Genomic DNA, 13,740 nt, shown 5'->3' on the forward strand with positions numbered 1-13,740 from the left:
ACGTGTGACAATATTAAGATGCGTACACATTACGCGCGGCAAACCATCGAACATGCGCGACAGAATTGCCGCTCGCTGTCGGTTTTTGAGACCGCATCAAAAGAGCTTCTGTCATTCGCTCGCGCGCGAATGGGACGGCTGTAGTTTTGGTGAATTGGCTCGTGCAGCAAATACGTAAAAGTGGATAATTAACAATTAAATTGACGGTTTTGATACCCGATAAATGTATTGCAGACTAGTATAGGAGTCTCCAAAGGGCGTGCATATCATAAGGCATTGCTTACCTCGTTATGGACCTAAATAAATATAGTGTTAAAGTTAATTTAGTTTAATTTGGTTACGTTATTTTACAAACAAACTTCTATTGAACACTCATAAAAAATTTCTTACGCTAGATACTAAATAACTACGGTAAGCTATCTCCAGATTGCATATTACAAAGCTCAACTACCAATTCTTAGATCTACAGTGCCTCCATTGCTAGAAAACCAATGCTCAACCCTGCTCCAGGTGCCAAAAATTTGTTGGTTATTGCTTATTTGGTTTACAAGAATGAACTGGTCTGTCTAGTTGCTGCGGGCTGTTAAGACTGGATCTGGATACTAAATTTATATCAACATATTGGCTGGCGCGGCAGCCAATATGAAGGCCAACTCCAGTCGAACATGGGCTCGCGCGTAATTTGTACGCACCTTTTCAATTTAAAGAAGGCAATTTAAATACTTATCCAGAAATAGGCGTCTCATGGCTGGTCTAGTGAGCTGAAACACGGCATATGAAATATTTGTGGCTGATGCCTACCTTCCAGCTTGATCACCACATCAGCGGTAGTACTATGTTCATTCCTTTTAAATTATGTTTTAAAGTTCCGATAGCCATTTGTGGACTTATTCAGCCGTAATAGAATATTATACTTTCTGTATACAAACATTTGATTCAATGAAACATAAACATTTATATGTTTACTTAGAGAACCTAACGATACCAACGGTACCACAGCGGAGATATGAGGAAAAAACTTTATAAACAAAACCATAGTCGAATGCCTTACCTTATGGGGAAGGTATAGGCTAAGCTTTAAATGGTGTAGTGGTACATTACGATAAAGATTATAATGAAATTGTTGTTGGGCAGATTAGGTGGTTCCACAGTTATTCCATTATTAATTTATATTAAATTTTAATCAGATGCGGATTATATATAATTATAATTTTATTTAAATTTTATAAGTACTACATAAAATCCAGTAACCAAAATGGTAGCAGGCGGCAGTATTGCAATGTTTAATAATAAGAGTGATGTGTTTATATACATGACAGAACTTGGATATCCAGTACCTTTATGTCAACGCTTATCTATACATGACAGCTCTTTTTTATGATAAGAAGAAACGAGACAAACAATGGCTTCTCGCCGAAAACTGCTATCAGGTCATTGCGGTGGTATCTAAGTATGAATCAAGCTTCCAGGCCCCTCAAAAGAGTTATTGCCGAGGCGAAGACGAAGCACATAGGCAGAATTGGCGAGAAACTTGCACGTAACTCGTGCAAAGGAAAGCCAATATTTACAGATTATAAAGATTAGCTTTGTCAACAAGAATAAACAAGCTAAACCTTTAGATCTAGGTTATGTGTTATTTAATATATTTTTAAACCGTTTCTTTCTTGGTTCCTTAAATAACGCATAGTCCCTCGAGAACCTGTGCGTTCTGGTGACTCGGCAAGGACGTCCAAGTAAATTTCTACCAGCCTGCCATTCCGCCACGATGACCGGCTGACCCATGTCGCGAAGGAGAAAGCCGAGCTCCTGGACCCGTTTCCGCATCCAACTCGACTCTGAACGACCAACAGCACCACCACATATTCCACGGTGCAACTGTACCGTGCTTAACGCGTTTTTCGCCTTGGACATTCATAATTCGAGCGTGCCCGAGGATACTCCCCCGACAGTGCAGTCTTTGCGGCTGTCCTACTCATAGCAGTTCCAAAATTACAGAATGCGACTTTGTTGCATCCCTAAGAAATGTGTATACTCGGATCCGTCCAACAACAGACCCATTGCCATTACCTCCAAGGTTATGGAGTGGATTATCAACCACCAGCTCTCGGGATACCTAAATGAGCACCAGCATTCAGTTGGTTATCTACGTAACGGATGGGTGGGAGGCGGATAGGTCACTAGCTTTTTGGCAGATTAGAGCATCAACGTTGTTGTCGATGGTGCATGCTCCGATTTAAGACCCATAAACGCTCGTGTCATGCAGGGCTGCGTGCTATCCCCCACACTGTTTCTTCTGCATGTCAATGAAATGCTAAAAATCAGCAATATTCATAGCTATGAAGACGATAGCATAGGATATGCTTCTTACCGACCGTGCATCTTCGGGGATAGCGTCGACAGCTAGGACCGAATCAAACTTGTGTCCGAAATGGAGACTGTGATTTAGAGTTTTCGAATGGGGCAGACATAGTTTAGTCCAATTTAAACCTATAAAGACAAGTTTGTGCATTCACCGATATAATGTCTACGATCGAGTCATCTCCGTACGGCTTGATTTTTCGGCGTTGCACAGAGATGTGGGTTATCTCTGCATCTTCTATATCTATCTTCTATCTGCAACCGCATATATCACAGGTAGTTTTTTTTATTTTTTTATTGAATAGAAGGACAAACGAGCGTACGGGTCACCTGGTGTTAAGTGATCACCGCCGCCCACATTCTCTTGCAACACCAGAGAAATCACAAGAGCGTTGCCGGCCTTTAAAGAAGGTGTACGCGCTTTTTTTGAAGGCACCCATGTCGTATCGTCCCGGAAACACCGCACAAGGAAGCTCATTCCACAGCTTTGTAGTACGAGGAAGAAAGCTCCTTGAAAACCCGCACTGTGGAGGACCATTACACATCCAGATGGTGGGCATGATATCCTAACTTGTGGCGTGTCGTGCGAAGGTAGAATTCGGCGGTAGGAATCAGGTTAAACAGCTCTTCGGAACACTCCCCGTGATAAATGCGGAAGAAGACAAACAATGAAGCGACGTCTCTACGCAACGCCAAGTAATCCAGCCGTTCACAGAGCACTGGGTCCCCGACAATTCAAGCTGCTCTGCGTTGCACGCGGTCAAATGGATCGAGCTGATACTGGGGAGCGCCAGACCAGAGGTTAAAGCAATACTTCATGTGTGGCCGGACCTGCGCTTTGTACAGCGCTAGAATGTGGGCCGCCTTGAAGTATGCCGCGCTCTATTAATGACGCCCAGATTGGCTTCTTCGAAGCCAATTTGGCTTTGCCCTCTAGATGGCCATGGAATTGGCAATCGCTCGAGATTTCGAGACCCAGTATTCCGATACTAGGCGAGGCTTTAAGGGAAGTGTTGTCGAAGAGCGGTGATACGACAAATAGGGTTTTTTTAGTGGTAAACGCGCAAACTTGAGTCTTCTGGGGGTTAAATTGGACAAGGTTCAATTTACCCCATTCCACGAGCTTCCCGAGAGAGAACTCGATAGAAGACACAAGTTTCTCCCCGCACTGGTGGACGATTTCCCGAGAGAGACCTGCGTGGCCCATGTATACGGCATCACCAGTGCAGTCATCTGCATAGCAATGTATGTTGGAGGAGTCCAACATATCATTGATATGCAGAAGAAACAACGTGGGGCATAGCACACAGCCTTGGGGCACTCCAGCGTTCACGGGCTTGGGATTCGAGCAATAACCGTAGACAACGACCTGTATGCTGCGCCCAGTGAGGAAGCTGGAGGTACACTTGCATAAGCTCTCGGGAAGCCCAAATTATGGAAGTTTTGAGAGGAGCACCTTGTGCCATACACGATCACATGCCTTCGCTATATCCAGGCCAACTGCCACCTTCTCCCTTGCAAAAATTTCAATAGCCGCCGCCCATCTATGTGTTAGGTATACCAGAAGATCGCCAGTCGACCGACAATGGCGAAAGCCGTACTGCCGGTCGTTGATCAACTGGTGACCCTCAAGGTATACCAAGAGCTGGCGGTTAATTATGCTCTCCATGATTTTGGATAGCAGGGAGGTAATAGCAATAGGCCTGTAGTTCGTCGGATCCGAACTGTCTCCTTTTTTTTGGATCGGATGCACAAGGGGCTGACTTCCATGAGTCAGGGACTACGCCTTTTAAATAAGAGCGCCGGAATAAAAGCGTTAGCACGGGTGTCAACTCAGGGGCACAGGTTCTAAGTACGATTGGAGAAATGCCATCCAGCCCGCTCGACTTCCTGACGTCCAACAAAAACAGAGCTCGCCGAACAGTTTTCTGTCTGTACTTCAGGAATGGAGCTCTGACACCGCGGGATGGTCGGCGGTGTTTTTCCGTTGTCGTCAAGAGTCGAGTTGGAGGCAAAAAGAGTGCACAGGAGATCGGCTTTCTCTTTTCCCGTATGGGCCAGGGTGTTATTCCTCATGTGCAACGGCGGCATGGACGGCTGGTTGAAGTTACCAAGAGGAGCTTTCAACAACGACAAGAACTTGCGTGTACCGGTCGAGTAACTGGAAAGTTGCTCGCGGATTTTGACGACGTGCTTCGATTTCGCACGGGCGATTTGCCGCTAAAAAAATCTGGAGGCACGGTTATATTTCCTCTTCAGAACTTTGCAGTTCGGATCCATTGAGCCCAGCGCCGCAACCCAAGTTCTATACGCCTGTTTTTTGCAGTCAGATGCTGCTTCAACTGACGCATCGAACCAGGGTTGTGATCTGCCACCGATCGGTACTACAGAGCTTGGTATAAAAATATCCATGCCCTGCAGTATCACATCGGCTACTGCAACGGCGCAGTCACTAGGATCATCCGAAGGGAAACAAACCTTGCCCCAAGGGTATGACGCAAAAAAGGAACGCATCCTATCCCAATCTGCTGACTTGTAGTGCCAAACGCAGCGGGTTTCTGCTCCTGACCAGGCAATGGTCGGACGTTCCGATAGGAGCGTCGACAGAGACATAGAGTGCTGTGGATTTCTTCGTGTTGATAACAGCAGCCGAATGCCACGATCGCACATCACGTCAAAATGCGACTTTCCACCCGTATCATGTTAACGTTTGTAATTCTACGCATTTTACAAGAAATTACTTGTCTCGTACATTATGGAATGAATTACTGCCTGCTGTTTTCTTAAACTGATACGATTTATACCTTCAAGATTAAGAGCATACTCCCACCTTATAGGCCGGCATTGCGGATGTCCATGGGCGGTTGCCCCACCACTCCCCATAACGTGAGTCTCTTGCCCGTTTCCCCCCTCTTATAAAAAACAAGATGTTTAGCGATTAAACAAGTGTGCCGCAAACTGAAAAAGTTTTGGAACCCCTGTTGTAGATAATATTTATTTTTTACATTTTAGTTAAGCTTTCTTGTTACGAATTTGGGTAGTTCGTCTCAAGACAATTCCAGTACAAACTCTCCTAGCCGTATAAATGGTTTTAGGAGTTCTGATGTCTACTTTCCAGTTTCATTACCAGATCAAGTTGCTGGTAAAATTTTCGATAGAACATTAAACTTGCGTCGGTTATAGTTGCTAAACTACCCTGTCGATACCCGTAAGATACGCATGAATTACAAGTTGTGTTTGAGTTTCCGCAGTTTGACATACAGATATACACCATAATAACGCGTCTACCATGTTTCACGTGCGTTCTTTCGATTAGTACCTATAAAAATATAGTCACTACTTGGTGGTCTATAAGTCACCAGTGAGGCGACATGTTTAATGCAGCTACGTTTTTTCTAGTGTTTTCTAATTTAAATTTCAATGGTTGTTTAAGCGGTTAAAAAGATTAGAAGAGCGACCTCATTCAGGCTATTCAACAATAAATTTAAATCTACGATATATTATATTATCCCGACATTTTTATGAAAAAAATAAATCCCGCTGAGTTTCTTGCGGTAGTTTTTGACTTTCAGTGATTTCAAATCCTACTTTGAATAAAACTATTAGAATAAGGTTTCACTGCACCAAATAATACTTTCATTGCACAAACACAAATGTTTTATTTGTTTTTGTATACACAAGTATATTCCTATATAATCCGAGAAGTACCCTTTTACTTATCCACCCCATGTTCAGATTTTTTACAAAGTCCAATCCAGTGAAAAAGGTAAAATATCAGCATAGAAATGGATGACATCTGTTGACAGTAGGGCATCAAATTCAAACCCAGTTTTGACAATTTATACTTTTTTTTTGCATTTCATGCAATTTTTATGTCTTTTTTTCAGTATTTTTTACTGATGCAAGCTGTGAAATTTTCCTTCACTTAAATTTCACTCACCTAATGATATGTCTTACATGCTATCCAACCTAACACACCTTCACATACGAGTACATATTATATGTATTTTTATTATTTTCACTCAATTTTTGAAGTATAATTATTAATAGGGATCCATACATGTCAAAAGTGACCTTCCCAGGCATTTATCTTCATCGTAATAACACTCAAAGAAATATCAAGCCAATCAATGTCATTTCTATATTATTTAAGCTTTATTAATCTACACAATGTTGCATACTATTTATTACATGTTTAATTTCATTATCAAACAGTTAAAAATGCCAAAGAAAATCGCCTCCAACATGTCTAAACACAGACATCCTAACATAAAGAAAACATTCTCAAATATAGTTTGATATTTATTTAACTTATGTCTAGTATACAATACTGTATAACTTAATTTATAAACTGTCGAGCAAGTCATTGGAGTGGCACAACCTGTTTTAAAACCTTCAAGTAAAAACATAAAACACAAGATAGAGAGAATTATATATAGATATAGAGAAAATTGAGGCTCATCTAAATTTATATATTATATTGTATTCAATATATTATATGATATAGTAAAATATGTTTTTGTATATTTAAATATGAAATGGTCATGAAGCAATGACATTAGAAGTGTATAAGCTGTTACACCAAACCAAAAGACTGGCAATGCTCTAATACTTTCTCTGGTGATGCAAAAGTTTCCATCCATGGTGGTGGTGGTCCGTTACAATCAGCTAACAATTTTCCTCATACTTAATTTTAAAAAAAAGCTGCTTTAATCATCTAATGATGTCCCAAATCTTCTAGAAATGTAAAATCTAGCATTGCACAGCCAGAACCATCACCTACTTAGATACAGTATTTCAAACCGATATAACGTGAACACCTTTCAGATAAAAGAATATTTATTCTCAAACAGAATGATAGCAATATGTCACCAACCAAGACTTCTAGTACCGCTATTGTCAACAAGCAGTATTTAAACAACTAGAAAGGAGTCACAGCTTTACAGGTGCTGCTCATGGTGGCTCATATGACCATTCAAAAGGCTAGCGAATTTATAAAATAAAAATCACCATTTAAAATCATTTGTTAAAACTCTACTGAATTAAATAATATTTCAATTTGGCATTTGTGGTTCAGAATGAACCTATATTCAAACTACACATGATATATTAAAATAAGTCATTGCTAAGCAGTACTTTAATTATTGATATAGACAAAAATATGACTAGACAGTATTCCATAAACTACTCACATATCACAGGTAAAGTGTAGTGTAACTTAAAGTTATAACTTTAATGTACACAGTAGTATACTGACCTTTTCCACTTTTTCAAAGTTTCTAGCCTTCATCTGAAATACAAACAAAAAAATGCATGAAACAAGTAACTTATGACTCAACACAAGATGCATCACACCATCACCTACTTAGATACAGTGGACTGCATACAGTCCACTGTAGACATAGGACATATTTTGCCAGTTTCTCAAGGATTATTGTCCACTCCTATACATTCCAGGAGTACAAGACATGAATATAGCCATTTCATGTTTGACCAGACGGCCTCAGAACTTAGTGCTTTTTGTCACACTAATTGGCAAAAAGTGCTTGTTAGCCCTCAACTATATGGATATTGTGTGCTTTCTGCCACACCAATGGGGAAAAGGTGCTTGTTAGCCCTCAACTATATGAATGTTATGTAAGTTTAAGCTGGTGAGTCAATGTGTCAGTTTGGGAGAGTTAGGTTATTGCTTCTTTCAATTGCCTGCAGCTTCTAAGGTATTCTGTAGGTACTTTAGAGATAAAATGTGTTGTCATCTAATGTTTTGTGGTACTGGAACTCTTGTGACTCATAGAACATAAACCTTTGGCACTCATTTGAAGTAAGTTTACACTTACACTGTGAGTATTATCATTCAAATTTGAGTCATTTTTCATGGATCCAAAAGTTGTTAAGCCCTGTATGTATGTTTACAAAAATTACAACTTCTTGGGACTCAGAAGATAATATATATATTATTAAATGATTAGATATGAATGTTACTGGCAGAGGCTCTGTTCCAGATTACCAACTATAAGAAACCTTGCATAGAAGGGTATGAATATTTTAAATTAAGCCTCACTATAATAAGGAGAGTGTTTGTCTATTACCCTAGTATACCAAGTTTATATGTTTGTTATATAAGCCAATGTGTAGGTCCCAGCTGGATTTCATATGATCCAGTGAAGCACTATATACCAACCTGTATAGCCGAGTGGTTAGCAATCCTACCTACAAAGCTAGAGGTCCCGGGTTCAAATCCTGGTAGGTAGGTAATGCTTGCAGCATTTATATGATGAATATGGTTGTTTGTTTCCAGGTCATGGATGTTTAAATGTATTTATGTATGTTTATATGAATTTATGTATGTTTCAGTAAGTATATTGTATTAAATATATCATTGTCTTGTAACCCATAACACAGGCTATTTATGCTTAACTTGGCGCAAGATAATTTGTGTAAAAATTGTGTCAACTCTTTCTATAAATATACATACCATATTACAAGTACAAATTTACCGCAGGAATTAGACCTTAAAATTAACGGTTTTAAACAATTCAACTTAGCATTTAATAGCTTATTATGGTAATTCTTCATGAGTGGTATGTACATTTATGAAACTGTTAATGTATATTGTGAAACTAAGCAAAATAATGTAAGGATGTAATTAATTAATCTTCTTGTCCCAAATACTACAGTGTCTGAAGACAAAGGTTTTCAACCAGTGTGTGTTGCCAGTGATGACTTATGGTATGCAGATGTAGTTGCTAACTATGGACCTGATGAGAAACCTAATGGTCACTCAAAGGGGAGGACTATGCTTGGAGTTTCTCTGTGAGCTCAAATCAGATATAAGGAGATCTGTAGAGACCCGAAGTCGAAACTGAAATGGCAGTGCACATAGTTCAACAGACGGATGACCGGTGGGGGTGTAAGAAAAGTCCTCTAATGGCGACCTCATATCGGAAGATGCAGTGTTGGTAGGGCCCCATCAGGTAGACCGTCAATCTGGTCAAGATTGCTGGTATATGTTGGATGAGGGCAGTGCTGGACAGATTGTCATGGAGATCTTTGAGGGAGGCATTTGTCCAGCAGTGGATGTCTTCTGGCTCATGATGAAGGATTTAATGTAGTCTATTAATAAAATACATGAGCACAATATGTAATTTATAATAAAGCTTCCAGGTTTCTTACTAAGCTGGTTCACCAATTATTATATATCCAGGCTGGCCCAAGTCCAATTCCATCAACACAATAAGAAACTATATTGTGATATTACAAATATTATAGAAACATACCTCTTGTTCAATGTATATCTTCCAAAATCGACCCGTGGTTGAAAATGATGTGATGAGTTTTTCGTACATAGTTCTAACTTCATCGATGGGCCGGGTCTGCGCTTCGCGGATGAGCAAAGACCAGGAATCAACATCATAAACATTTGCTTCGACGGCACGTTGAGCTCGACTTAATCGCTCGTTACCCCAATCCTAAGTAAAGTGTATAAAATCATAAGGTACTTGCACGAGAATTTCAAAATTTTCAACAGATTGTAACCTTACTATTTCGGCGTTTTCTTCATTCAATATAGCAGCCATGAAGGTGATTAACTTAAATTTATTTTAATCTAAAAACAACGACAGATGGAGACGAAATGTTGTGAAAATATCAAAAACACGATTTTACACAATCATCTAAAAAATAATTAATTTTACAGCTTACACAATACACGACCTAACTTGAACGTAGTGGTTATATTCTCTTTGACCTAACTGACAAGTGACAACTGTATCTCTTATCCACAGAACACTTTTACTACAAAGAGCATGTAAATGCTGGTGCTGGTGTAAAAATTGAAATTTAGTTTAGTGTGAAACGTGCAGTGATATTTGACATAAGTTTGAAATACTAATTACAAATGACGAAGAAGTATATTCCGGATAAGTTTGAAAGCGAATAGTTGCTTAATACGTAGTGGATTTCGGCTATCTTCGTTTTTTACAAGATTATAGCCGTCATAATATGCCAATCTATCAATGACTGTACGTTTCATCCTTTTTTTTTATTAAGACAGAGTTAGAGCAAGATCATTTTCAGGCTTTTTTATCATCTAAGTAATACGTTACCTATGTTATAGTAAGCTTTTTTAAAAGTTTAAAAGCCTTAGTGAGATGAGATATCATCACTATTAATATAATTGTTTTAATAGACTTTCTGCTGTCAGAGGGCGGATAGTATTTGTATAAAAAAAATATATTTGTATTTACTCTGAGCTGCTTCTAAATGTAAATGTCAATTATAATAAATTGTCAAACTGAATTGTGGACTGTGGTGTTTTAATAAGCATTTAGCGCGGTCGCCGGTGATTATTTTGATATCATGCTTTTCTATTCCTTTTTCAAGTCACTAGTTGGCAAAGACGTAGTTGTAGAGTTAAAAAATGATCTTAGCATATGTGGAACTCTACATTCCGTCGACCAATATTTAAATATAAAATTATCTGAAATAAGCGTCATAGATTCTGGAAAGTATCCTCATATGTTATCAGTGAAAAATTGTTTTATTCGTGGTTCTGTAGTTCGCTACGTACAATTACCAGGCGATGAAGTGGATACTCAGCTCTTACAGGACGCGGCAAGGAAAGAAGCCACCGTATCAACAAGATAGAAACAACCTAAAAGTCTCATTAAGTTTTGTAAATAATAATTCTTAAGTATTGTGTGTGGATTAAACCTTCATATTTATACATTTGTGTGTTTTTTGTTAATTTACTAGCTTTAGCCTGTAGATTCATTGTCTATACTATCTTAACATACAAAAAAATATTTTGATTACAACACAAAAATTTGTTTTTAGAATCGCTAATCTTTCTCATCCATTCATAAGACCAGGCAAGAAATTTAATGACTTCTCCTGGCATGTTGACATATATACGAACACCTCTGTAATATATTGGTAGCTGAAGATTATGAACCGGAGGTAAGACTGTAACAATCGGTTGCTACAGTCAGGATGACAACAAATCAACAATTGGTTGACCAATTATTATGTTTTTATGAAAACAAATCTTGTTGCAGAGTTATTTTCATCCAAAGTTGTCAAGTTTTTTTTAATAATAAGATGTTTCATCAAATAAAGAACAATAGCAAAGTTCTATACTATAAAATATTTGTAACTGACGGGAAGCATCTTAAGGTTTAATTTCCATTACTTGATTCTCTATAAGTTTCTGAATATACTCATATTATACATTTTTAATTTGGACAAATAAATTATTATATTTTTTTAATTACTTTTTGTATAGAATTAGCATATTTCACAATGTTCTTAAAATCTTTTTAATTTCATTTAGTTTAAAATATGACACTAATGTAGTCCAGTTATAGATTTTACCATTTACTACCACCTCCGAAAAGTATGAGTGGTAATGAGAAGAAGTGGCAAGACACTCTTTGCCACTGTTGAAACAATATATTGTCATCATTTTACAAGTGATGCAACAAAAACACTTTTTTCACAAGTTACTACGACCTTTCGGAAGGGTTTCTATATTGATACATTTTCATAATAAGTCAGTATCATATGCAGGATTTTGAAAAGTTTATTTTTTCTTTCCAGTACAAAAAGGAACTGTTATTTTACAATCTCTTCCCTTTTATACATTGCCCAAATTATTTTTTGGTAATAAAAATTTGTGGTGTTATACAGTATGGAAATAGCTTATATGAAATAAATGTTGGTGCATACTTGTTGGCATATTAGGTGATGATATACCAAAAATTAACGAAATCTGTGCATTGGTTTTGTCAAAAAGTACGCTTTTCATTTTAAACAAATTTAATTGTCCTGTAAGATTTTGGTTACTGGGCCAATGATTCAATGAACTTGAATATTTCAATACCATAAGGCGGCGTTGCCGCTTTGCCTAGCTGCCTTTGAATTGCGCCGCCCGCGGCCGTCAAAGAGATCGGCACGTGTATCTTATAGCCTAAACACATGGTCGGATTTGGCCCGGATGAACCATCGAACGCGGTCTGGTACCGGAACATTCTTTTTTATTTATGAAAAATAAGGACATACGAGCGTACGGGTCACCTGGTGTTAAGTGATCACCGCCGTCCACATTCTCTTGCAACACAACTGGAATCCCAGGAGTGTTGCCGGCCTTTAAGGTGGACGCGCTTCTTTTTGAAGGTACCCATATCGTATCGTCTCGGAAACACCGCACAAGGAAGTTCATTCCACAACTTTGTAGTACGTGGAAAAAAACCCACGCTAGGACGGCTACACATCCAGATGGTGGGGATGATATCCTATTTTGTGGCGTGTCGTGCGAAGGTGGAATTCGGCGGCAGGAATCAGGTGAAACAGCTCTTCGGAACACTCCCCGTGATAAATGCGGTAGAAGACACACAATGAAGCGACGTGTCTACGCAACGCCAAGTGATCCAGCCGTTCACAAAGCACTGGGTCCTCGACAATTCAGACTGCTCTGCGTTGCACGCGGTCAAATGGATCGAGCTGATACTGGGGTGCGCCAGATCTGAGATGACAGCAATACTTGATGGTCGGAGCTGCGCTTTGTAATGGCAATCGCTCGAGATTTCGAGACCCAGTATTCCGATACTAGGCGAGGCTTTAAGGGAAGTGTTGTCGAAGAGCGGTGATTTGTCGTAAAATGGGGTTTTAGAGTGATAAATGCGCAAATTTGAGACTTCTGGGGATTAAATTGGACAAGGTTCAATTTGGCCCATTCCACGACCTTTTCAAGGGAGGACTCGATAGAAGACACAAGTTTCTCCTGGGACTGATCGTCGATTTCCCGAGAGATCTGCATGGCCCGATTATGCGGCATCACCAGTGCTGTCGTCTGCATAGCAATGCATGTTGGATTTGTCCAACATATCATTGATATGCAGTAGAAACAGCGTGGGAGATAGCAAACAGCTTTGGGGTACTCCAGCGTTCACGGGCTTGGGGTTCGACCATATTCGGTAGTATGTCGCATTGTCGATCTCAAAAAAATATTATTATTACCGTCCGGACCGTAGTGAGCACGGCGCGGCGGCGACAAATTCGTGCGAAGCGTCCACTCACGCCCAGACACACACCCCACACCGGACCGTCCTATAGTCGGGCGGTAACAAATCCGACCATGTGTTTAGGCTATAAAATACACGTGCCGGCGGCGCTATTCAAAGGCAAGGTCAACATCGTCCGGCATAGGGAAGGACATCTATCGATAATTAGCTTTCTTCAAAGGAAGTTGCAATCGATAAACAATAAGCTGTTAAGTCTATTCTGAAATTGTTCTGTAATGATTATTGTAAAAAACCTACCTAAGTGTTTAAAACAAAACAGCTTCAGAATTTTTATTTTTATAAATTATGAAGTAGTTTAGAT

General features: G+C 39.2%; 2 protein-coding genes across 2 annotated transcripts in view; one reads left to right on the top strand and one right to left on the bottom strand.

The window, feature by feature from the left end:
• The window catches only part of LOC126974807 (protein suppressor of forked), a 30,650-nt gene extending 20,568 nt beyond the window's left edge, over window positions 1–10,082 (bottom strand). The window contains exons 1-3 of the mRNA XM_050822490.1: window positions 9,900–10,082; window positions 9,636–9,827; window positions 7,616–7,648 (exon numbers count right to left, since the gene is read on the bottom strand). Of these exons, the coding sequence (XP_050678447.1) occupies window positions 7,616–7,648; window positions 9,636–9,827; window positions 9,900–9,935 (261 nt within the window). The 5' untranslated portion in view covers window positions 9,936–10,082. The remainder of the gene's footprint in view (window positions 1–7,615; window positions 7,649–9,635; window positions 9,828–9,899) is intronic.
• Window positions 10,083–10,643: 561 nt separating this feature from the next.
• LOC126974754 (U6 snRNA-associated Sm-like protein LSm2) lies at window positions 10,644–11,085 on the top strand. The gene has a single exon (XM_050822364.1). It carries the CDS (start codon window positions 10,717–10,719, stop codon window positions 11,002–11,004), a length of 288 nt encoding a protein of 95 aa, XP_050678321.1. The 5' UTR covers window positions 10,644–10,716; the 3' UTR covers window positions 11,005–11,085.
• Window positions 11,086–13,740: the final 2,655 nt, after the last annotated feature.

The sequence above is a fragment of the Leptidea sinapis genome, chromosome 33 (genome assembly GCF_905404315.1).
Source record: "Leptidea sinapis chromosome 33, ilLepSina1.1, whole genome shotgun sequence".
NCBI classification, from domain to species: Eukaryota; Metazoa; Arthropoda; class Insecta; order Lepidoptera; family Pieridae; genus Leptidea; species Leptidea sinapis.

What these genes read in the sequence shown, in the direction of transcription:
- LOC126974754 (XM_050822364.1), top strand. Translation starts at nt 10,717, where the DNA reads ATGCTTTTCTATTCCTTTTTCAAGTCACTAGTTGGCAAAGACGTAGTT.